Source organism: Chenopodium album, chromosome 7 (genome assembly GCF_948465745.1).
Source record: "Chenopodium album chromosome 7, dcCheAlbu1.1, whole genome shotgun sequence".
Lineage (NCBI taxonomy): Eukaryota > Viridiplantae > Streptophyta > Magnoliopsida > Caryophyllales > Amaranthaceae > Chenopodium > Chenopodium album.
The window spans coordinates 68944397-68970774 of NC_137840.1; the positions used below are offsets into that span (position 1 = coordinate 68944397).

The following is a 26378-nucleotide window of genomic DNA, read 5'->3' on the forward strand; positions in this document are numbered from 1 at the left end:
TTTCTATTCAATTAACTTACATAAATATTGTCACTATTCAAAGCTAGCTGTACAGTAATTAACATGAATCTATGTCAACTATACATGCATGTAACATAATGTTGCTAATTTTTTGTAAATTACATTAAAAAATTAAAAAAAATGTTCTATTATCTGTAAATGTAAACTATTTGACGAATAATCCTTACATACAACAAAAATCATATGTCTTCATGTTTTTTAACCTCAATATTCTACATATTGTACAATTATTATATTTTTTTTATTAAACAAATAGCATGATAAATGAAAATGAAAAATAAATAATGGAGTATATCTTAATACAAAACAATCAAATTAACAAGCATATTCAATTCTCACTTATGCAAAGGGCAAACACAATTCTCTTTGCCAATATCAGAAGCAACACAAGGAGGTTGATTTTCACCATCTTTTAACCAAATCGAACGCTTCTCAACTAGCTCACTTATGAACGTATCCAACTTCTTGATTGTAACATTAGGCATCACGACCACATGAGCTATATTCCCTTGACACGAGAGCTGCCAATATCGAATTATATCCTCATCTTGAGGTCGTTCAAACACCACGGTGTTGCTTAGCCTATTGAGCATGACACTAAGGCCGGCCTCCTTAAGCCGGTCTTTAAGATAACGTGCATTGTGTAGGCATTTTTGTACGTCTTTCTTGATTCCATTGTATCCTTTGCGGCTCAATGCATACCATAAGAAGATGGGGGCGTGACCGTTCCTACTTCCCATGATTGTAACATCACTTGATGCTACATACTCTACATTGCTAGATAAATAGTTAGTGTGTTCCCTCCTTACCATTTGAACACCACAAGGCATCGGGCATCCCACGAATTTGTGGCCGGAAACGCTTATACTATCAATTGGCTTCTTGAATGTGATTTGAGGCGCCTAATATTAACCAAACACAAGATGTTATAATGAAAACTCAATAATTTACAAGAAAGTTGAAGACATAGGTAAAATTGTTCGATGTAAAGTGTAGTATTATGTCTTTGTTCACTTCACTTGATTTTTGACTGAAATTATTTTTACATAAGTTAAATAAATGCATAATAAATTTTTACTAAAATTAAACTATTGTTATTGTTAAATTAATTTTACGGATTCAAAGTTATTTTTTACTAATTTGATATTATATATATGTTCTCTTAATTAAGATATTAAATTTTTACTGATTATAGCTTATTTTTACAGAATTTAACTTATTTTAATTTGTTGAACATAGCCTTTATTTATGAAAATAAATGACCCTTTTTTTACTTTTTTTTTTTTTAACAAGATGGAAGTACCAGGGCATATCCGCATATGTATGAGCTTTCGCAAATTGCATATGTCCTTATTTAAAGGTCCACAAATACATTGCAATGTATGAGACAAAGATACATTGATATAAATTAAATTATGTAAGCATAAGTACACAACATAGACACAAAAAACGTCCCCATTACCAAAAAAAATAAAAAAATAAAAAAATCTTATTCCATAATTGATACTTTGTATAATATATACCAGTTGTCTGTCATATGATGGTTCTAATTCAATACGGCATTAATTTGGTGCAACCCCTACCAAAATCCTCAATTATATGATCAATTGTATGTACTAGCAAATCACAGCATTTTGATAATAGCTACTGTTTGTTGGACGACATTAATATTGTTTCGTCTCATACTAGAATTTGCCTTTTAACACACTTTACAACAACTGTATAGTAATCATGTGAGTGTTGTAATAGTGTCTTTACTAGAAACGTGTAAACCTAAGAAAAGGATGAAATTGGCAAGACAATATATGCACATTTAGGATCATGAATGTTCAAAGTTATTTCAACTAGAAACATGAATGTTAAAAAATGGCAATAATAAAAATGATTTATAAAGATAGTTTACTTACTCGATTTAGAAATGGCAGCATAAGACCAACCAAGGCTCCGTCGCAATGGATATAGAACCGATTACGAGGGAAGCCACATTCTTCAAGAGTTTGTATCACTAGATCGAGATCATCAATAGCACCTTTTACCGTAGTACCTATAACAAGAGGCCACAAATTGGTCATAATAATCACGTACATGATGAACAAAATAAATTCGTAATTGTTAATAAACCAACTCAACCATCAGCTTGGTGTGATGGTTGAGGCCTAGGAATATGTTTTATACTCTATCAGCCCCCCTCACATGAGAGCGTTTTAGGTTTAAAATGTGGATGCAACATGAGTTCTCTGCATACCCTGCATGAAATATTCCACTTTAAAATGAAAGGTGGATGTGATTTGAACCTGTGACCTTTAGTGGCTCTAATTCATGTTAATGGACCAGTTCAACCATCAACTTGATGGTTGAGGCCCGGGATTATGTTTTATAATACTCTATCAGTAATAACACATATTCCATTAACACTCTCAAAAGAACATCATGAACATAAAGGTTTTAATGAATTGAATGTATTACCTATGGTAATATTCATGATGGCAGGTTTATCTTTGTTCTTGAGAAGGCTTGCCTTTAAATCGACACAATCAATTTCGCCGGAAACTAACGTCTCAACCTTAACACAACTCATTCTATACATACGCGCAGCTTTAAAGACTGAGTAGTGTGACTCTTTAGAAGCATACAAAATTCCATCAGGAAACATTTCTCTCCTGAAAATATTTCATGATCAATAAGATTAATTTATCACTAAATATGGCATGATTTTACCACACCTAAACGGAGTTGAGAGATCGTTTGGAGTATAATTAAGTAAATAAGAATAAAAGAACAACTTTAACCAAAAAAAAAATTCTAATTATAGGTCAGTGTTGCAAGTATTAAAAAAACGGAAGATGTATGTTGCATACACTTACCCTACAAGTAGGCCATGAAGGTTTCCTTCAGTTCCACCACTCGTAACATATCCCCAATATTCACCCTTATTGATCTCCCAAAGACGAGCAAACCAATCTAATACACCTACTTCGAAGTCCCTTGAGTGCACACCATAGTTGCCGTCAATAAACGGATCACCACAATTGTTAAATGAAAATCGTTGCAATCGATCAAGATCGTCATAATTATAGTCCATATTAATTTGATATCCTGCGTTTAAATGTTAGTTATTACAACTAAATGAGCTCTATATCTAATGATTTAGCTGCGAGTTAAACCGAATAATAAAAATGGAGACTGGAGAGTATACTTAAATAATTTAAGGTGATAATAAACTAAACTTAGCTGTTAACTTTATTTATTTTTAATCACTTATTATTACTGTACTAGAGATACATTATGTTGTGTTGTACTATGTATGTGGAATGTTTGATATAGTTATTATAGCTATGATACGGACTTTGTATTATCTTGGATAATTTTGGACACCCTCTTAAATGTATATATCCCTACTATGATTTGATATAAATCTTTTAGGTAATCATTTAATAAACAAATCATTAAATAAAGGTTAATGTGTGAAAATTAATTTATACACTGTGAACAATGCGAAATTTCAACTCCCTTAAGCCTATACTAATATGCATGCATGGTGCAACCATATCATATAGGTCAAAACTACATAAACATATCATATATAATAGATCATGAATCAAATAACATGTCCAATGATAAAATAATAGAAATTAAAGTAGAGAAATAATATATATGTTGTATCACCTAAATGGTGTTTGGTCCTCTCAAGCCATCTCTGCGTGTATCTTGCCAAAACAACCTTCATATAGGCCTCCGTTTTTCCGGTCAGCTCATCGTTAGCCTCGGGTTCCTTTATGTCAAGGCAACAAGGAGTGTGCATATTCTGGCTTGGAGCAACCTCTTTCCTTCCATTGCCATTACCACTTTGCTCCTTTTTCGGCTCAACAACATTATTATTGTCATTAATGGCTAGAGAGTAAGAAACAGCAGGAACTAACTCAAAAACCAAACTTGTTGGGCAAAAATCTTGGTGCAATGCTTGTGATTCAGCACAAACCACGGTTGGCGCCATTTTTTGCTCTCTTTTATTCAACGTAACACCTACATTATTCATCTTAGTATTGAGTTTGTACTATTTTAAAAAAAAATCATAGTAATAAGTACTAATAACTAATAAGCTATTACTAGTTGCTAATAATGTGAAAATTAAATTTATTATTCGCATAAAATGAAAAATATAACACCTGAAAACATACCTAGCTAGGTTATTTAAGATAAAAAAAAAAAAAAAAAAAAAAAAAAAAAAAAAAAAAAAAAAACGTGAGCAAATTGGGATAATATAACTTATAAGAGTGTATGTTATTTATAGGTTATATCTTTCTAGCTTTCTAATAAGTTTGTATTACAATTACAACTACTTGACCAATATTGAAAGGTACATATAAACGCTAACTATTAATGACATTGTTGAAGGCACCACAAAAGTTGGATAAGCCTTCAATGACCAGTTAAGGTGTGATTATGAAGTTGAGCTTTTTTACTTATTTATTTTGAGTTTTTAACAAATTCTAGTATGACAGTACACTCAATCTTATTTTATTTTATATTATTTTATTTCTTTCTCATTTCTATAAGCTAACAACAATAAGCTTCAATGATCGGATATGGTTTCATCTAAAAAAAAGATTTAATTTAATTTGGTAGTGTGACGAAATTAATTTGGTGTTTAGGCTTTAGAGAGCCACAAGTGAAAATAATGAGATTAAATCTCTAAATATATTAAACCGGGAAGCTCTAACCAATTGACCTATCCCTCAATTTATTCTTTTTAAAAGAACTCTGAGTGATATACTCCGTTCTTTATAACTTTATAAGTTTATAAATATACCTTTTATCTTAGGGTATGTACTTTATACCTTTCGGGAATGTACCTTATACTTTTAGAACATGTACCTTACGTATATATGATGTGCACATTAACATTTCATTTTTCCAAATAATTATTCATAATTATTTTGTTCATTTTTATCATTTACCTCACAGTTATGTGCTATGTACTTTATGAGCGAGATTGTCACCGTAAGAGTAGTTCTCATATTAAGATAGATGGTTCTCACAAGAACTTCACCCATGTATACAAACCTTAATTTGTTTGGGGCAATATTTGTATGTATTTTTACCATATTTACCTCAAATAAATGTAGCAATAAAGTGCTTAGAAGAGTTGGATTTTTGGAAGTTAATACATGGAGATACACTAAAATCTTAGAAATTTTACATACGGTACACAAAATACGAGTAACATTTGACTGTAAGATTACTAGGTTTTGTATCAAGTGGATGTTGTGATGAGAACAATGTATTTTTGGACTATTTTCCTAAGTATAGGCCAGGCGTAACTTGATTTGATATAATATTCCATGTGTATTGGACCCTTTTTTAAAAAAAGTACAGCGTAACTTGATTTGATTTAATCATTTAATTATTCTCCCTTCCACCCCTCAACTCCCAACCTCTTCCTTGGAATAAAAGGTGGACGATGTGACTTCGATAAGCACAAGTTATTATACTAGTATTCATTATGTTCTAATTAATACCATAAGGATTGTTGGCAACATGTGGGGTAGCAACTAGGGCAATACACATTTTTAAGAAGAGAACAAAGTAGAGAAACGGGTATTAGGTGCTAAATATTGATATAAATTTTTAAAATTAAATGTATATTCAGTTATATTTGTCGTTGTCACATAATCAAATATCTTTCTATAATTAGATAATCATTTAAGTTTTCATCCTTGGTGTTGTTGCCCTTTTATGGCCACGCAATGTGATTATAGTTGACACTTTGAGACGATTAAAGGAGATCAGAGTTGAAAGAGATAAGTTCAAAAGTTTGTATGTATAAGTTTCATTAAATTTAGTTCACATCGATGATACGTTCCAACAAGTTAAATTTAGATGACAAGAGATCGTGAAAATGAAATTCAAAACGTCAAATTAAGTTGAATATAACACGTGTCACGTGATTTTTGTTAATTGTCGCGTCACAAATTCATGAGTTAAGTACTTAGGTTGTGACGTTGTGTTATAAGAAATCTAATTTTCGCCTATTACAAATTATTATTATTTTTTTCATATTTTTATTTACCAATTAATTTTTGTATGTAGATTCGTTTTGTTGATTAAATATTTATTCACCAATTCGATTTTTTCTTTAATTTGGTTGACAGACCAAGTCTAGCTTTAACCATATGGATAGTTTTCAAGTGGCCACCATTGTATTAAATCAAATCACAAGCGTTCATGTTTATTGACTAAGTGGATCTTTGATATGATTTATTTTTATTTTATATTTTAAAAAAATTGGAAAAAATAAATCATGTTCTTATCAGTTTCTTCTTTAATTACTTCTCTTCGATCTTTGCTAGTAATCCATGTATCCACTTCAAAACAAAGAAAACAATGAAGAAAGATTAAAGAGAAGTAAAGGAAATAAAAAAATACTCCGTACTAAGCAACCAAAACTGAAAAAGAACGTGGTAGTTTTTAATTTTAATTCTTTTTTTAAAAAAATTTACAAATAAAATAAAAAGTAAACTATATCAACGGTTTACATTATTCAATAAAAATAAAAGATTGCGAAGCTTGCGATATGATTTAATCATTTAATACAATGGCCACTCAAAAGCCATCCAACAAGCAATATAATGACACCCCAATGCATATGGGCATATGGCCCTTTTGCACCAAAGTCTTCTAACCTTTTAGGGCCTGCATGATTAGGGCTGCCTAAATGTGCCAATAAGATCCAAAAATGCTTTGATGTAACCCAATTTATTTGTTGAGTATAACTCATATTTTATAGCTGGTCCTTGAAACTCAAAGCAAGTCATAGCTCCTCTAAAGCTCGATCGAGCAGCCACCAAATGTATCACAGCTTTTGCAGTGGCCACGATTGCTATGGTTTCCGCGACTGTCATCTTGCCTCGGCTGCCTGTTTTTTACCTTCATGCACAATTTTGCTATTGCATAAATTGCTTTTGAGAGGATACGACTTTACAATTATAAGGTGAATTCTCAAACCAATTGATTGTTGGTGTAGTGATAATTGGAACTACACTTGGTAGGGGAAACCTGTGTTCGATCCCCGCAACAACAATCGGGAGAGGACTGAAATCTAACTACTCAGAATTGATCCCCGAATCCGGATTATCCCAAAGGGTGAACCGGGTGAAACACCCAAAAAAAAAAAAAGCAAGGTGAATTCTCAAGCAATTACATCAAATCTTGCTTAGTATCGTCGTAGAGACTCTAGAGAAGATTGATTTTGGAGACCCATTACTTTGTTTTTGCTACTTTCTATTCAAGTAATTAAAAATTGCCACCATATATTTAGCTGTTAATTGGTTTAAATGTTGCGGACTATATCTAGAAATTTGCACTAATCTGTAAACACTACAAAATATTAACCATTGAGCGAATAAAAAATCCATACACACTATTATATACATGTATATATATCTTCATGTCTTTTAACCACAAATTTATCTTATTATGTTGATTTACTAAATTACATGATACACAACGACGATATAAGCAAGCAAATGTTCAATTATGCAAAGGGCAAACACAATTCTCTTTGAGGTTGATTTTTCCCGTCTTTTAACCAAATCGAACGCTTTTAAACTAGTTCATCGAGGAAAGTATCCTAGGGTTAAATTGTAACATTAGGCATGACAATTACATGAGCTATGTTCCCTTGACAAGACAGCTGCCAGTATGTATAAACTCCTCATCTTGTGGCCTGGACGTTCGAATATCACGGTGTTGCTTAGCTCATTGAGCATGACAATAACCCCAGCCCCACCAAGCCGTTGTTTAAGGTAACAGGCTATGATTAGGCACTTTTGAACCTTTTTCTTGAGTCCATTGTATCATTTGCGGCTCAAGGCATACCATAAGAAGACGGAAACTAGGTTGTTCCAACTCCATATGAATATATGATATTGTAGTATCCCTTGTAGGCTTGTAGCTATATATCCATCTCCACATGTTTGGTGTGTCGGTATTGTACCGGGTTGATAGCTAGAAAGGTAGATGGCGCAGGCATTTTCACAATAAACAATAGTAGCTTGACAAAGAGGACAATGTAGCTCCAAAAAAAAAAATACGAGGCCAACAAGTCTCAAAGACAACATTTGCGAATTCTGATTGTTCACTCGATTTAGATAATGTAGGTTAACACTTAGATGACCAAGAAACGAGGTTGTCCGAAAGCAGCTATAACATGATGTGAAACAACAGGTGTCGGGAAAACCTCCCCGGTCAGCTTCAGTGTAAGTAATCAAATGAGTATGAGCAGATGGATATAAATGTAAGTCATGATCAATGGTATCCTAAACATAGCGCAGAATGCGCTTCAAAGCATCATAATAATGAGATTCCTGACGGTGGGCATCATGCATAAAAAGACACATTTGTTGCACCGCATAGGCAATATCAGGCCACTGAAAGTAAGGTATATGAAGAGCGCAACAACTGTTAAATTGCCATACAAAGTAGGATCCAAAAAAAGGTGGTTCTTTGGTGTCAACTGGAGTAGCTGCAAGTTTACAAGAGCCCATACCTGTACGCTCTAAAATTTCATGTGCATTTTTTGCTGACAACGTAGCAAATAAGGAGTACATGTCACCGCGATCCCTCAAAATAACTCAGAAGGCCCAAATCAGACATAGGAAGCTCAATTTGCACATGCAACCGAGGTATGATTCCCACACGAAACATGTCAGAAGAGGCAGCTAATATAATATTATCATCAACATAAAGAAGCAAATATGTCATATCATCACGCTGCGAAAAGTAAAAAGAGTTGAAAACTCAATCTGACCAAAACATTCGCAAAGCGCTGGTACCAAGCTCGAGGGACTTGCTTCAACCCATATAGAGTCTGATGAAGCCGACATACATAGGTGGGTGCTCTCTGATCAACAAAGCATTAAAGGTTGATGCATATAAACAATCACCATGTAAAAAGGCATTTTTGACATCTGATAGATAAATAGATCATTTCTTAGCCATAGCGAGCTAAGCTTAGAACGGTACGAATACCTTAAACGTACGATACTATTAGCTTTTTGTCTCTTAGGCTGGTTGAGCTGCGTTAGTATCAAATCATGTATGTTGGGAATCTCAACACTAACCCGCCTTATTTAATTAAGTTAACTAGGTTAGATCATGTGCATGCACGATGACGACTATAGCTATATACAATTATAGGTTATTGATTGATGTTAGGATTTTTTGTGAAAAACTACCTTTTAAACTCCAGATTTTGCGAAATATTACCCTAAAAACAAAATGTTGTAATTAACTACCTTATAAAATATAAAACGTTGTAATTGAATACCTTATACCGGAATGAACACATTTGACTTTTATTTCCCGACATTGACCATGTCACGTGAGGGTCACGTGACCTTTTAATAACTTAATTCCCCTCTTTTCCCCAAATTTTCCTACTTTACACCAATTCAGCCCATATATAAAGGGATTGCAAATAAACAATATAAAATATAAATAAATGTATTGTTAAGGAAAAGAGTTGGTATAATGCGGGAAAATTTGGGAGAAAGGGGGGAATTAAGTCATTAAAGAGTCATGTGACCCTCACATGACATGGTCAACACCGGAAAATAAAAATCAAATGTGTTATTCCAGTGGGAAGTAGTCAATTACAACATTTTATACTTTATAAGGTAGTTAATTACAACATTTTATACTTTATAAGGTAGTTAATTACAACATTTTGTTTTTAGGGTAGTTTTTCGCAAAATTCAAAGTATAAAAGGTAGTTTTTCACAAAATATCCTTGATGTTATAATCCTAAATTAGTCGAGGAATAATATTTCGAATTTTTTTTTAGAAAGATTTGTGAATTTTTTTTTTATTTCAAATATTACTACAAATTATTATGGAATATGTGTAAAAAATGATGTTAAATGATTTGTATTTTTTTATTAATAGATTAAATAACTAGGACCCACTAGGAGATGATACGTGTCATTGCTAATGTGTCTTTTAGTATATATTATTGACTTGTCATGTCGTGTTGGTCTATTTGATTAAACGTATCAAAAACTCTTATACTAATAATCCTATAATTAGTTTTTTCATGTTTGATTACACTAGTAGAAAAAAAGCATTAGGCACCCCCCATATGGCACCGGTTCAGGCCAAACCGGAGCCAAAAATCGGCCTAAAATTGGGCGTGTTTTTAAACAAAGGCAAAAGGCACCGGTTTGCGTTGAACCGGTGCCAAAAATAAAATAGGCACCGGTTTGAACCGGTGCCAATTGAACCGGGTCTTTTTTCAAAACTAAAAAAACGCGGCCTCCTACTTCCTTTCTTCTCCTTCCTCGCTCTCTTTCTCTTTCAATTCATTCCTTTCTAACCTGACTTCTTTCATTAGAGACGAATAGAAGAACAACGAACCTCCCCCTTTTCCCTCCACCACAGCCGCCACCTTCACCGGCCACCGGCCTCCAGCCACCAGCGTTGTTTGAATTGAAACACCGCCCTTATTTCTCCCCTGCCCTTGTACGAATTGTCGAATTGAAACACCGGCCTTGTACGAATTGAGACACCACCAGCATTGTACGAATTGTCGAAAACCACCGGCCTTATTTCTCCCCTGTCGTTGTCTTTTCCCTCCCCTGCCCTTCTCTGTCTTTCACCGGCCTCCAGCCACCAGCATTGGTCGAATTGAAACAGCAGCGCACCGCCTCCACCTCAGCGTTGTTCCCTCCACCAGCGCGCACCGCCTCCACCTCCGCGCTGCCTCCACTAGCGCGAGGGTCGTCCTCAATCTCTCATCCCCTTAGCTTCTTCCACCTCCAACTAATTTAGGGTAAGTGTTTATTTTTTTTGTTAAAAATTGAACAATTATTTTGAAATTGAACAACAAAGTATTGATGTGCTTCCGTCGCAGGATATAATTGAAATGTACTAGGTCCTGATCCTTGATCTGTTTCTTGGTAAATCAAGCATTAAGCCCCTACAACTTTTTCTACCTCAGGTTTGCTGCTTTTGTTGTTCTTAACTTGGTGCTTGCATTGTTTTAATGGTCAGCCTACTATTAGGATAGGAGTTTACATTTAGTTGATGTTTTGTAAAACTTTTCACATGTTAACTGCTATATAAAAGAATTTAGCACCGAGTATAAGTTTTACTTAAGACACTTGTATGAGAACCTGATTTAATATAAGTTTAGTTTTTTTCGCTTCGATAGGCAGTTTTTGATCCGTTTGACCATTAAGTTAGCAACCCCTTTATTTGTTACTTGCACATTTGATTTAGATAAAGAACCCAGCTTTTGTTTGTCCGATTAATTAATATAATTTATACTAAGTTTAAATGCAACCTAAGGGCAACAAAATTCATATTCAAATCTTTAAAGAACTGTGTATAAAAGCACAATGTTAATTATGCTACAAGTCTGAGAGTGGGATTTTTGGGATTTCCTTTCTGCATGATTCCAAATTTCAATCACTTTATATCTGCTATCAATCCTTTCAAACAATGCGTCAACTTGTGGGATTAATAAATTAGAGAATTGTGAATACATTAGAGATTTGTGAATATATTATAGAATTAGTGACGTTGCTAATTTTTGTTTTGGTAATATATAGATTCATATGTGAATTGAAGCACGAGTTTAATTAGCTTGAGGACTACATATTGAGCTCAAGTGGGTAGTTGCTATATTGGTATGACTTATAAACTTTACTTAGCTATATTTCTTTCTATTCATCCATTTAATAAAAGTTGATTCATGAAATTGCAACTTGTGTATTGTTTAATTGCAAATAAATACAACAATATATAGAATACTTGAATTGCATCATCATATGCCTAGATACCCGTTCAAGGCTTTCTCATTAGGAGAAAGTCTTGAATAGTCCCCGGTTGGGACTGTTCTTGAATGTGTACTCTCACTTAGGTGGTGAATGTATGTTTTCTTTTCGATTTTAAGGAACATCTCGGCTTACCATTTCCTCACTATGTTCTCTGGGTACATATGTGGGTAATTAATTATCTACATCGTGTACTTGGAGAACTAGGGGGAAATGCTGCCGGATTTTCCTTAAAATTGGAAAGTTGACATACATTCACTAGTGAGAGTAGACATTCAAGGATGGGTTAGGTTGGAGTGATAAGGACCCTTTGGAAACATGCATTTTTTCACTATATGAATGGTATATTCACGTTTTGTACTTGAATTTGATTTACATAAAATATGTAGCACTTACACATTATAATTATATGGTGCTATATATATGTTTAGAGACAATTTACTAAATGGAGAAGGATCGTGGTTGGATGTATGGTAGACGCGATACATTGGAATTTTGGAATGGGGTTCAAGAGTTTTGCGAGAGGGCTTTAGCTTATCAACGCACACTGGGAGGCAAAGGCCTTTATTGTCCTTGTGTTGATTGTAATTGTGTGAATGTGGTCGATAGTGTTGAAATCATTAGAGATCATGTATTATGTCGTGGGTTTAGGCAATTTTACCATGTGTGGATTTGGCACGGAGAAAGTGGAGAGTACAGTGGGGATCTTGATCGGAATGATGTGCGTGTTAGAAGCAATGAGATTCATGTGGACGAGGAATACGAGAATGATGAGTATATTGTTGATAATGGTGAGGATGGAGCCGATGAAGATCAGGCGGATGAGGTCGAGGATGAACAAGTGGATGAGATGTTGCAAGGTGTTGAAGGTGAAGTGTTTGAATTATTATCGGAGGCTTCAAAAAAGCCATTGTATCCTGGGTGCAAAAAATACTCCAAACTATCGGCCGTGCTAACACTTTTCAACATTAAGTCGAAGCATGGGTGGAAGGACATCAGTTTTACTTCTTTGTTGACCGCATTAAGTGATATGTTGCCTGATGGGAATGAAATTCCTAAGTCTTATTATTACGCAAAGAAGCTCATGTGTCCCTTTGGTTTGGAGTATAAGAAGATACATGCATGTCCTAATGACTGTATTTTGTATCGAAATGAGTATGAAAAACTGCAGGAGTGTCCACGATGCAAGCGGTCGCGGTACAAGCGCATGAGTTGCAATCCTGGCACGGAGGGACCTCCTGCTAAGGTGTTGTGGTATCTTCCCATTATTCCAAGGTTTAAGCGTCTGTTCTCAATACCAAAAGACGCTAAAAACTTGAGGTGGCATGCAGAGGGAAGAAAGAAAAACAGAATGCTGAAGCATCCAGCTGACTCTCCACAGTGGAAGAACATTGATTTGAAGTTTGAGGAATTTGGTAATGAAGTCAGAAATTTAAGGCTTGGGTTGTGCACGGACGGGATGAATCCATTTGGCACTCTTAGTACCCAACACAGCACATGGCCGGTACTTTTAGTGATTTATAATTTGCCTCCTTGGCTGTGCATGAAACGTAAGTATGTAATGCTTTCATTGCTAATAACTGGTCCTAAGCAACCTGGAAACGACATAGATGTTTACCTTGCGCCGCTTATTGACGACTTGAGAAAGATGTGGGACGAAGGGGTTTCCGTTTTCGATGCTCATCAGAACGAGATGTTCACATTGCGTGCAGCCCTTATGTGGACCATGAATGACTTCCCTGCATATGGCAACTTGTGTGGGTACAAGGTCAAAGGGAAAAAAGCATGCCCCATATGTATTGATGACACATCAAGCGTATACCTGACTCATTCTCACAAAGATGTGTACCTACGGACTCGAAGGTTCCTTAGGCGTGATCACCCGTACCGTAGGCAGAAAAAGGCTTTCGATGGAACCGTGGAAGAGGATACTGCGCCTAGACCATTGACTGGTGCTGAGATTAGTGCTCGGGTGAAAGGGATACAAACGGTGTTTGGAAAATCAGAAAAAACTGTGGTCTCAGCTGCTCTGTTTAAGAAAGAATCAATCTTTTGGAAGCTGCCGTACTGGAGAGAACATGACGTTAGGCATTGTCTTGATGTGATGCATATAGAGAAGAATGTGTGTGATGCTCTTTTGGGGACGCTTATGAATATCCCAGGCAAAACAAAGGACGGAAAGGGTGCACGGTTAGATTTGCAAGAGATGGGGATTCGTCCAGAATTGTGGCCTCAAGAAAAGGTCAGAAAGGGAAAGGAGCCGAGAATAGAAGATGAAAGTGTTTCGAAAAAAGGGAAGGAGAAGAGCAAGGGAAAGGGAAAGGCCAAAGATGCGTCAAAGAAGAAAGTTAAGGGTAAAGGGAAGGATGAAAAGAATTATTTACCCCCGGCTTGCTATACATTGTCAAGGGTAGAGAAGCGTATGTTTTGTGCATGTTTGTACGACATTAAGGTTCCATCAGGGTACTAATCTAACATGAAAAGATTTGTAACCTTAAATGGAGAATTGAAGCTGACAAGTATGAAATCCCATGATTGTCACATTATGATGCAAGTATTCCTACCGATTGCAATCCGTGGTATTCTACCGAAACACGTGAGGGAAACGATTACAAGCCTTTGTTCGTTTTTCAATACAATTTGTAGCAAAGTTCTTGATCCTTGTACACTAGATGCTTTGCAAGTTGATGTGGTTGTGACTTTGTGCAAATTTGAGATGTATTTCCCACCCTCATTTTTTGACATAATGGTTCATCTGGTTCTTCATTTGGTGCGTGAGATTAAGTTGTGCGGTCCAGTGTTCATGAGGTGGTGCTACCCTTTTGAAAGACACATGGGTACATTACAAGATAAAGTACGGAACCGAGCCCAACTTGAAGGAAGTATAATGCAAGGGACAGTGGGTGAGGAAATAGGTAACTTTGTGGCGGACTACATAGCCCTTGCTCAACCTATTGGTCTTCCTACTTCTAGACATGAAGGTAGACTTGATGGTCATGGCACAATTGGGTCGAAACGAATGTCACCAGACCGAGATCAGTTCTTACAAGCACACCTTTATGTGTTGCACCATGTTTCAGATGTGCACCCATATTTAGACGAGCACATGGCTTGTTTGCGTGCCGAATTTCCATCCAAAGGTGAAAGGGCACTTATGCAGTTGCATATTAGGGCCATTTTGTGTTAATATGCTCTTTTGATGTGATTTCTTTCCTTATACACCTATAACTAGATAATATTGACATGTTATGAGATAAATAAAGTTCATTTAATAAGAAATGTAGGAAATGGGCAAAGTAAGGTCATATAGGCCATATTCGGGCCATTTTGAGTAAAAAGCGTCGTAAACCTTAATAAAATGCTCTCCTATACAATTTTAGGGCTTACACACATACAACTATCCAATATTGACATGTTATGAGAAAGAAATAGTTCATTTGATAAGTAATGTAGAAAATGGGCTACATAGAAGTCATATAAGCCCTATTTGGGCCATGTTGAGTAAAATGCGTTGTTAAACTTCTTAAAATGCTATATTGATGTGATTTCTAGCCTTAGACACCTAATATTATCCAACAATGACATGTTATGAGAAATAAAAAGGCTATTTCACAAGAAAGGTAGAAAATGGGTTGAATAGAAGTCATATGGGCCATATTAGGGCCATTTTGTGTTAATATGCTCTTTTGATGTGATTTCTTTCCTTATACACCTATAACTAGATAATATTGACATGTTATGAGATAAATAAAGTTCATTTAATAAGAAATGTAGGAAATGGGCAAAGTAAGGTCATATAGGCCATATTCGGGCCATTTTGAGTAAAAAGCGTCATAAACCTTAACAAAATGCTCTCCTATACAATTTTAGGGCTTACACACATACGACTACCCAACATTGACATGTTATGAGAAAGAAATAGTTCATTTGATAAGTAATGTAGTAAATGGGCTATATAGAAGTCGTATAGGTAATATTTGATAAAAATACATATTTTTTGCCTAATTAATTATTTTTAAAATAATGTTTTTGTATTTCAAGTTTTGCAAGGTCCAAAAGGATGGTCCGTTGACAATCAAGGAGCTTAATGAAGTTCGTGACATGTTGGCGTCTTTCATCACCTTCAACATGTAAATGGCATGCATTGTAATTGTAAATTATTTATGTTAACTTTTGAACTATATATAACTTATTATTCATTATATATGTGTACTTACTATTATTTGTATATGTAATCAACTTTTTTTTTTTTGTATTGCGTTTGGGAATATTTATATCTATATATATATATATATAATTGAATTCTTGTATCTAATATTATTTTTGTATATAATAATTAATAATATTATTATTAGTTATTATAATAATAAAATTATTAATTATTATATTTAATATAATTGCTGGAATTACAGGTTATTATTATTGCAGGTTTTTTTTAAAAAATATTATTGCACGATGGAAAGAAAAAAACGAAAAAAAAAAAATTATACAAAAGGCACCAGTTAGGCAGGAACCGGTGCCTAAACTATCTACCAACCAAAAAAAAATGGCGGGAGAGCAGTATTAGGCACCGGTTAACCGGTGCCTATTCTACCCTATGGCACCGGTTAACCGGTGCCTATTAAACCCTATGGCACCGGTTTTGAACCAGTGCCAAAAAGTAGGTTTTTGGCACCCCTCAAATAGGCAGCGGTTCAAACCGGTGCCTTAGACCGGGTTTGAACCGCTGCCTAATGCGTTTTTTCTACTAGTGTTAATATCATGTTTGTTGTATCGTGTCACTTTTAACAGCTGTAATTTTAATACCTTGTAAAACATGTGCACAAAAAATGAAATTTATTTAAGGTACGATACAATGTAGGGCATGTTCAACTTCAGCTTCTTTTCAGTTCAGCTCCAATTAATTCATTTAAGTTCAGCTCCTAATTTTCTCTCTGTCATAAAATATTCAGTGCAGCTCAATTCAATTCAGTTCAGTAAATGTGAACATGTCTGTATTTCATAAGTAATAACGAATTAAGAGATGTGATATGAATAAAAATAAAAACTTGTGAAATAAATCTAGTTTGACTAAAGGGCTTTTTAGGTAGTAGAAGATACCTTATAAATATTAATGAGATACCTTAAAACACGATTAGTCGATTATGATCTGCGAAAATTATTCAATGTGATTATGAATGCGTGAATAAGATCAAGCTAGTACAAAATTATCAAACTAATTAGTTGGAATGATTATGAATAATGAAATCTCATTAATAAAAATAGAAACCATCATCTTATCATATCACGAGCCTTCATTATCATTAGGTTTTGAAATGTGTTCAATCCTATATTAATTCCATAGATTAATATATTAATTGATTTATGATTAAATTCCATAGATTAATAAATCAACTTTAATTCTATTATAAAGCGTGGAATTAAAGGGTTCAGAGATATTTATTAAATTCGATTGCTTGATTTTCGTTCTTACTAGGATAATTTTATGTTTCATAAAAAACACGTAAAGGCTACATATACAATTGTTGTATATGCTCCCTACATACAACTCTAATTTGTCATGTTTCTATTGGCTATAATATTATGCACAACTTCCATTAAATTCAATTTATATTTGACTCCTAATTTTCTCCCATTTTTTGTTAATGTGTCAAATTTCTAATGATATTGTATGTAGGGACAACATACAATGATTGTATATGTATCAGCTCTCCGTTTGGTATAAGGGATAAAAATGGAATCAATTAACTGTTTCTTTTACCAAGTATTTGATGTACGTATGAAAGATAAGAGTAACGCAGTTTGTGTATTCTCTAGAGGTAACATTTACCACTAAATAGAAACACACTAGAAATGTTTATTTGTAGCCCTAAACTGCCCTACTCGAAACCAGCTCATCATGGCCCACATAATTATACTTCTACCAATCTCTCAGCCCCATTTAAGACTTAAGTGTCTTAAAACATCGTACTCCTTATAAGACTTACTTTTCTTAAATATCGTACAAAATAATATATGTGACAAGTATCAAAGAAACAGAGAAAATATAAAATGCAAACAAGTAAACACCCAAAGTCTTCAACCATTTGAGAGTGAGGGATAGCTCAAGTGGTTAGAGTTTCCCTCCCGATTCCGGGATCCTGGGATCGATTCTCACCTCTGCCCTTGTGGCTCTCCAAATACCAAAAAAAAAAAAAAAAAAAAAAAAAGTCTTCAACCATTTAGAGCCTGATTGAATAGGCCTGCCCTGCCTAAAAGTACCAATAAGACCCAAAATTTATTTTGGTCCTCCCCTGTCGTCCAAAAATGCTTTGATGTAACCCAATTATGTTGATCACAATTCATAGCTAGTCCTTGAAAGTAGAGATGATCAAAGGGCGGGTTGGGTTGGCTTTGAGCTGGTCCAAGGCAAGATAAAATAGTCCGTTTGGTCAGGCCATGCCTAGGTTTGGGCCATAAAATGCTTGCCTAGACCCGTAAAATATAAAAGAGTCGGGTCTATAAAAAAGAAATTAACTAAAAAATCATTAAATTAAAATGCATATCCAAACCCGAGACAAGTTTTCTTAACAAATTGGGTTGGGTTGGGTTGGATGGGCCTGAGTTGACTTTGGTCTATTTTTTTCCCAAAGTCAGCCAAAATTTGGATTGGCCAAGAGGTCGGGTCGAATTTGATCAGCTCTACTTAGCTTGAAAGTTGAAACCCAAAAAATCAACGCAAATCGAAGCTCCTCTAGTGGCTAATCAAGTAGCCACGGCTGATCAAGTAGCCACGCTTTTGCAGTAGCCTTGATGGCTATGGTTTCTGCGACTGCCATCTTGCTCGGCCTGCCAAAGTTTTACCTCCAAACACTATTTTGCATAAATTGCATTTGAGAAGATTTGAATTTTAAAGTTACATGTGAATTATTTACTTACTACTACATCACATCTTGCCTACTTGCCTAGTACGAGTATCTTAGAGACTCTATAGAGGATTAATGCCTTATTTGCTACTTTCAATTTTATTCAAGTAATTTAATATTGCAACCAAAGTCAGCTGTAAATTGGTTAAAATTTTTAGGATTAATTATATCTAGAATTCTAAAAAATTGCTCTATATATAATCTATACTTAAAACACAAAACACTAATATTTCAATAATAAAATCCACACACACTATCATAAATACACTTAAATAGTATACTTTCGGTTCACATTACTCACAACAAAGGAATATTTCATGTCTCACAAATAAAACCCCTCTGTTGTAAGTAATGCGAACTGGAGGTATTATTATGTTGATTATTTAAATAACATGATACAGACATGCTCAAAACATAAATAAATGAAAAGTAATGCATCTTAACGAAACCATCAAACTAGCAAGCGAATGTTCATATATGCAAAGGGCAAACACAATTCTCTTTGCCAATATCAGAAGCAACACAAGGAGGTTGATTTTTCCCGTCTTTGAACCAAATCCAACGCTCTTCAACTAGCTCGTCGAGGAAAGTATCCAACGTCTTCTTCGTCATATTAGGCATGACAATTACATGAGCTATGTTCCCTTGACAAGAGAGCTGCCAGTATCGTATAAACTCCTCATCTTGTGGACGTTCGAATACCACGGTGTTGCTTAGCTCATTGAGCATGACACTAACTCCGGCCTCTCTAAGCCGGTCTTTAAGGTAACGGGCTAAGATTAGGCAATTTTGAACCTCTTTCTTGAGTCCATTGTACCCTTTGCGGTTCAATGCATACCATAAGAAGACGGGGGCTTGACCGTTCCTACTTCCCATGATTGTAGTATCCATTGTGGCTATATACTCTACATTAGTCCTTGCTAGAACATTAATGTGTTCTATCCTAATCATCTGAACACCACAAGGCATCGGGGTTCCCACGAATTTGTGGCCCGAAACACATACACTGTCAATTGGCTTCTTGAATGTTATATGAGGTGCCTATTAACAATGATATGGTACGAACATTCGTACAAGAAAATGTAAATACATTAGCGTGAAAAAAAAAATGAAGTGATATGATGATGGTACTACATAGTTTATACTTCCTCTGTTCTTTTTTTACCTCTCCTTTGACCGTTTTTTTTTTTATGGAGAATCAAAGTTATTGATAATTAAAGTTGTGCATTGACAAGCGTGATAAAATAAACAAGTCATGTAAAAAAGAACAGAGAAAGTATTAAACATGTAACAAAAATGTATGAAATTGGCAAGCTTGATGTGAGATAGTGAGTCACTAACTCGATTGAGGAATGGCAGCATAAGACCAAACAAGGCTGCATCACAATGGATATAGAACCGATTGCGTGGGAAACCACACTCTTCAAGTGTTTGTACCACAAGATCGATATCATCAATAGCACCTTTTACCGTAGTCCCTGCATAAGAGACCACAGATGGGTCATACCATCCATCGCGTTTATATGGGTTGATACAATACAAGTCTAATTTTACTAGTACAATATTTTGTGAACAAAATAAATTCTTGAAAAATTTGTCTGAAAGAACCTTATATATGTTTAAATTGGTCTAAGAAAACCTTATAAGTTTATTTTTTGTTTGGAGGGACTTAAGGTTGGAATTCGTCAATGTTTGACTTTTTTATCCGATTTTGATCTTTCATGTGACCTTAAAAAATGAACCCCTTTTCTTTTTTCTATGATTTTCCTCAAATTTCCTTATTTTAATTTGTGTCATTAGGGATTAGAAGAGAGGAGGAGGAATTGGAGGGAAATCGTGGGAAAAAAAAAGTCATTTTCTAAGGTCACGTGAGAGGTCGACGTCGGAAAAAAGTTAATTGTTGCCGGATTCCGACCTCAAGGTCTCCCAAACAACAAAACAGACTTATAAGGTCTTTTAAGAGCACTTTAAACATATAAGGTCATTCTAGATAAAATACTGAACAATTGAACATATATATCCCTTCTAGACAAATTTTCCTATATTCTTATCTAACAATGAAAGATCGAGCATCATCGTATATGTGCTCGATCCGAGAATCTGAGATTGTGTATCATACTAACATAAAGGTAAAAATGATCAAAGTATGTGTAAAAGATTACCTATGGTTATATTCATGATGGCAGGTTTATCTTTGTTCTTAAGAAGACATTCTTTCAAATCTCCACAATCAATCACCCCAGAAGATAGTGTTTCCACCTTAACATAATTCATTCGGTACATACGTGCAACTTTGAAGACCGAGTAGTGTGCCTCATTCGAAGCATACAAAATTCCATCTGGAAACATTTCTCTCCTGCGAAAAAATAAAATCGTATTTTAAAAGCTACTCTTTATCATTAATAATTGATACTCCATCATTATTTTATTTATTATTATAACTAAATTTATACGCAAGGTCTTATTTGAAGCAATGATCAAAGAGATTTGTATTCCCTTTGAATGGAGCAAGTATTTAAAAACGGCCGCAAATGAAAAGTGGAGCAAGTATTTAAAAATAGAGGGAGTATCTTATTATAAAATTAAATAAATACAGTCACCACTTTAGCAAAATTAAAAATATGAGATTTGACAATTTAATTTTAAAGTAAAAAACGGCAGATATAGTGATTAGAATTTAAATAAATTATTTAAAACAAAAAAAAAATATCTTTCACATAAAAAAAAAAAAAAAAAAAAAAAATCCTATGAATGACATAATATATTTAAAATTTATTTATTTTTAATAAATATTAACTCCTAACTAATCATAGTGAATAAGATTGAATCATAAATTACATTAAAATTAGACTTTTTGAATAGGGTATAGCAATTTGATTAATGTTTTTTTCTCTAAAACTGTTAAATAGTAATATGAATCAAATAATTACAAAAAAAAAATAAAATAAAATAAAATAAAATAAAATAAAATCTAATATATATATATATATATATATATATATATATATATATATATATATATATATATATATATATATAAAGGGGAGTTTTTTCCCGAGTTTTTAGAGAGCCACGTAGGATCTAATTTTCTTAGCGCGCCATGTAGGATTATAAATATTAGTAGTAGTCAATTAAATAAGAGATTATTAATTTCTTTTAGAATTAAATAATTTAAATGTCATGTAACCAAAATTGGCGAATGAGATTTTTAAGTTTAAATTAATTAAATATTATATATTATCTTTTAATATTAGGAATTTTATCTAAATATATAACAAATTTTAGGCTCATAAATACAAAAAAAAAAATTATTCAAAAAAAATCAAACAAACCGTGCATCGCACGGGCTTCATCTTGTAAATAAATAAAAAAAATCTTAGAGTTTAACAAAGAAATAGACGGAGTTTTTTTTTTTTTAGATTTTATGTATTAAAAATCCGTGCATCAGGGTTTCATGTAAAAAAAATAAAATAAAATAAAAAAACCCTTTTATACTATATAACAGAATTGAATAAATTAATTATGATATAATATTTACTAATTTATTTTGACTAAAAATTTAATATCGTGCTCATCACTTACCCTACAAGTAGGGCATGGAGGTTTCCTTCAGTTCCACCACTAGTAACATATCCCCAATATTCATCCTTATTGATCTCCCAAAGACGAGCAAACCAATCTAAAACACCTACTTCGAAGTCCCTTGAGTGCACACCATAATTGCCCACAACAAATGGATCACCGACGTTGTTAATTGATAATCGTTGCAAAGGACCAAGAGCATCATAGTTGAAGTCTGAATTCAGCTGAAATCCTACATTTACACGTTAGTTGTAGCTCCATGAGTTTTCATTTAAGGTCAGTTTGTTACATCTTATTTTATTTTATTTTATTTTTATTGCATAAAAAAGTAATTTCAAATAAATAAGTTTATGATTAAATAGGTTCTGAATAAATAATATCCGACAAAATATAAGGCGTGTTTGGCGCTAGCTTTTGAGTAGCTTTTAGTAGTCAAACCACTACTTAACAAAAAATGTGAGTGTTTGGCAAAGTAGTGGTTAGGGGAGCTTTTAGTGCTGGAGGTAGCTTTTATGAAAAGTTAGATAAATTAGCTTTTGAAATTAGAGGTAGCTTTTGAAATTTTTAATCTATAGTTTTAAATATAAAATATTGATTTATATATGTAACAGCTAGTCAACCGCTACTTTACCGAACTCTCATACCTAAATTATTTATCTTCACAACTAACAGCTTGTTGACAGCTAGCAGTTACTTACACAGCTAACAGCTATCTCCACAGCTACAACTACCTTCACAACTATATTTTGCCGAACACGCCCATAATTTGTTGAATGTATTGCTATAAGAAGAATCTTGTCGTCTGTCTAAAAAATAAAAATAAAAAATAAAAAGAGAATCTTGTCCATGTACTACGTACTAGTTGAATAATAATAAGGACATTTTGTGAGAAACTACCTTTTAAAGCATTTTTTTGCGAGAAACTACCTTATAAAAAAAATGTTGTAAAAAACTACCTTATAAAAGCTAAATGTTGTAAGATACTACCCTTGGTCGGAAAGTGAGAGTTGACTTAATTTTTCCAGCGTTAAACTAGTCATGTGCCGGTCACGTGACGTTGAATTCATCTTTCCCCATTTTCCCCTAAGTTTCCCGAAGTCTATCCATATAATACCCAAGATGAATTAAATGTCATGTGACCGGCACATGACTTGGTCAACGCTGGAAAAATTTAGTCAACTCTCACTTTCCGACCAAGGGGTAGTATCTTACAACATTTAGTTTTTATAAGGTAATTTATTACAACATTTTTTTTATAAGGTAGTTTCTCACAAAATGTCCTAATAATAATAAGGTTTTTTTAGATTTTAACACCTACTAAAAACACGAAAATGGTTTTTAACACCACCAAAAAAAAAATGGGTATTAACACCATACAAATTTTCAAAAAATTGGTATTACCACCACTTAACGGTTTCCGTTAAATGTGGTCCACAGTGACACGTGTCACTATTTTATTTGTTTAAAAAAAATTTTAAAAAAAAATAAAAACCTAAAACTACCCCAGCCCCACCCATCGCGCCACCACCGGCGTCCCCAAACCCACCCCCTTCCGGCGTCCGGCGTCCCAGTGAATCGCCCGGCGCCGATGACCCCACCCCCACCACCCTTTCCTCCACCTACGCACCCCACCCCTTCCCTTTCCCCATTTTCGTTCCCGACCCACAACCCCGAAACCACAACCCCAAAAATTAGTGGGAAGCCGAGATATAATCTGGGCCCCCACTCCTCTAACTATAGAAAAGTCAATCCTAGTAAAGATATGAGCTGCAACACGCGCCCCAATATCCTGAGTTTTCGAGAACTTCTGGATCCGCTTCAGTTGTTCAACAACTAACGTCCTTTTCTAACTCCCCAAGAGAAGAGAAAGAGAAAGGAAAACCATATCCAATCGCACGACACCATCTTGGACTCTTGGACACCGTCTTAAATGTACTTCCTCCGTTCTTACTTGACCCGCTTTGACTTTTACACTATTCACCACCCCTCCTTTGACCGTCTTTTGTGAATTATACGTAAAGATAAATATATTCATGTGAGATCTTATTAGAATCGTCTCAATCGACACTATCATATAATATAACTTTTTATAATTTTTATTTATGAATAATTAAAGTTATTGATGGTTAAAGTTTTGCATTGACAAGCGTGATAAATGAAACAGGTCAAGTAAAAAAAACGGAGGAAGTATATCTTATGATTTGTTGTAGGTCTTTTAGTTGATCATTAGATGATAATGTACGTGTAAGCCTATAAATCTTATTTTCTTGTGTAACTTTATAAATTGGTAAATACAACATAACACCTTATCGTTGGTTTTTACACTTATGGACTTACCAATTCAATTTTTTTTTTATTTTCTTTAATACAGGACCAACCCACTTTCTTGTGAACATTATTCATTTATACATGCATTAACCCTCCTAGCCTATACTAATTATAACATGGGACGTCCGTACGTGCAATGATCATGCATGGGGCCAGGTGAAACTTGATAAACATTTCGACATGTTTTTTTAGTCACGTTTGACAATACACAAATTTAACCGTTAATGGTTTCAAATTAACAAAAGTTAATATTTTGAAAATATATACCGTGAGGAATTTAACAAGACCTCCACTTGACTATGTTTTTCAATTTTTATTACATATAAATTATATAATACGGTTAAAGAAAAATGTGTAAATAGTGCTATAGTCAAAACGTGTCAACTAAAAAGAAAAACGGAGGTAGTATTAATTAAGAATTCCTAGTAAATCAGCAATTTGAAATGAATTAGAGAAAACTAAGTATCATCGTCACCTAGGTTATGTTTGGTCCTCTCAAGCCATCTATCCGTGTATCTTGCCAAAACATCCGCCATATAAGCTTCCGTTGCTCCAGTCAGCTCATCGTTAACCTCGGGTTCCTTGATGTCAAGGCTGCAAGGGGTGTGCTTATTCCAGCCTAGAGCAATCTCTTTCCGGCCATAGTCACTTTGCTCCTTTTTCGCCGTGACAACATTAGTGCCATTAGTGTGATCATCATGATCTAATTTTAAAACCAAATTTGTTGAGCCACAAACCACCGTAGAAGAAACCATTTTTTGCTTTCTTTTTATGAATGTAACACCTAAATTCAGCTTAGTAATCTGTTATTATATACAAGTTACTTAATAACGCGAAAATATATAATCGTATAAGACGAAAAATAAAGCTCCTAAAAACGTACATACCTAGTTGATCGGTTTTTATTGAAGGAAAAAAAAAATAGGGAGGAAATTAGTACTTCGTATACAATAAAACTCATAAGAATGTATGATATTTATAGCTAGCTTAGCTCTACTAGTACAGCGTGTTTATTACTTAAAATTACAACTTGACGGATATCGAAAGGTACGTACGTATAAATGCTAACTATTACTGTAATGACAATGTTGAAGGTAACGTACCACAAATAAAGTTAAAGCCTTCAATGATTGGTTGAGGTATGAATCGTGTTTTATAAGATGTCTCCAAAGAGACTGAGGTGTGAATCATGTGATTATGTGATAATCAAATCTTAAGGTCTATCACTTCAGCTTAATTTCAGTTTAGTTCAAATTCAAACAGTTCAATTTAGTTCATTTCAACTCCAATCAATTCAGTTCAGTTCAGCTCCTAATTTCCTTCTCTCATAAAATATTTATTTCAGCTCATTTCAATTCAGTTCAACTCCAATCATTTCAGTTTAGTTCAGTAAATGTAAACAGGCCCTTAGTGTTACATTCAATCTTGACACAAATATTTGCGGAAGATTTGATAGAGGCATACAACTATACATAGCTAGAAATCCGAAATAAAAATAAGGGTTAGAAATCCGAAATAAAAATAAGGGTTAGTAAAGAAGGAAAGGCTAAGGGTAAACTAAGTGTATAAAAACATTTGTATACCAGGCCACCAATAATATTATGCCAATTCAACTACTTATTTATGTTCTAGTAATTAGAGGAGAGAATCTGGAAAAGTGGAAATAATTGGAGGGAAAAATGGGTAGCAAAAATTTTGGGTTTTTAGG

General features: G+C 34.0%; 2 protein-coding genes across 2 annotated transcripts; both read right to left on the bottom strand.

The window, feature by feature from the left end:
* Nucleotides 1–208: 208 nt before the first annotated feature.
* LOC145638229 (serine decarboxylase-like) lies at nucleotides 209–4057 on the bottom strand. The gene is made up of 5 exons (XM_081689195.1): nucleotides 3688–4057; nucleotides 2886–3117; nucleotides 2488–2681; nucleotides 1929–2065; nucleotides 209–923 (listed from the first exon to the last, which is right to left on the bottom strand). Exons 1-5 carry the CDS (start codon nucleotides 4055–4057, stop codon nucleotides 357–359), a joined length of 1500 nt encoding a protein of 499 aa, XP_081545321.1. The 3' UTR covers nucleotides 209–356.
* A 15092-nt stretch (nucleotides 4058–19149) lies between these two features.
* Nucleotides 19150–25425, bottom strand: LOC145640582 (serine decarboxylase-like). Its single transcript, XM_081691833.1, has 6 exons — nucleotides 25192–25425; nucleotides 23041–23148; nucleotides 22343–22566; nucleotides 20923–21116; nucleotides 20102–20238; nucleotides 19150–19801 (listed from the first exon to the last, which is right to left on the bottom strand). Exons 1-6 carry the CDS (start codon nucleotides 25423–25425, stop codon nucleotides 19232–19234), a joined length of 1467 nt encoding a protein of 488 aa, XP_081547959.1. The 3' UTR covers nucleotides 19150–19231.
* Nucleotides 25426–26378: the final 953 nt, after the last annotated feature.

What these genes read in the sequence shown, in the direction of transcription:
- LOC145638229 (XM_081689195.1), bottom strand. Translation starts at nt 4,057, where the DNA reads ATGAATAATGTAGGTGTTACGTTGAATAAAAGAGAGCAAAAAATGGCG. An exon ending in GAGGACCAAACACCATTTAG is followed by an intron (nt 3,118 to 3,687) that starts GTGATACAACAT and finishes ATTTAAACGCAG; the next exon opens with GATATCAAATTAATATGGAC. An exon ending in CATCATGAATATTACCATAG is followed by an intron (nt 2,066 to 2,487) that starts GTAATACATTCA and finishes CTCTTGTTATAG; the next exon opens with GTACTACGGTAAAAGGTGCT.
- LOC145640582 (XM_081691833.1), bottom strand. Translation starts at nt 25,425, where the DNA reads ATGGTTTCTTCTACGGTGGTTTGTGGCTCAACAAATTTGGTTTTAAAA. An exon ending in TGGAGATAGCTGTTAGCTGT is followed by an intron (nt 22,567 to 23,040) that starts GTAAGTAACTGC and finishes GTAGGATTTCAG; the next exon opens with CTGAATTCAGACTTCAACTA. An exon ending in CTCCATGCCCTACTTGTAGG is followed by an intron (nt 21,117 to 22,342) that starts GTAAGTGATGAG and finishes ATTTTTTCGCAG; the next exon opens with GAGAGAAATGTTTCCAGATG.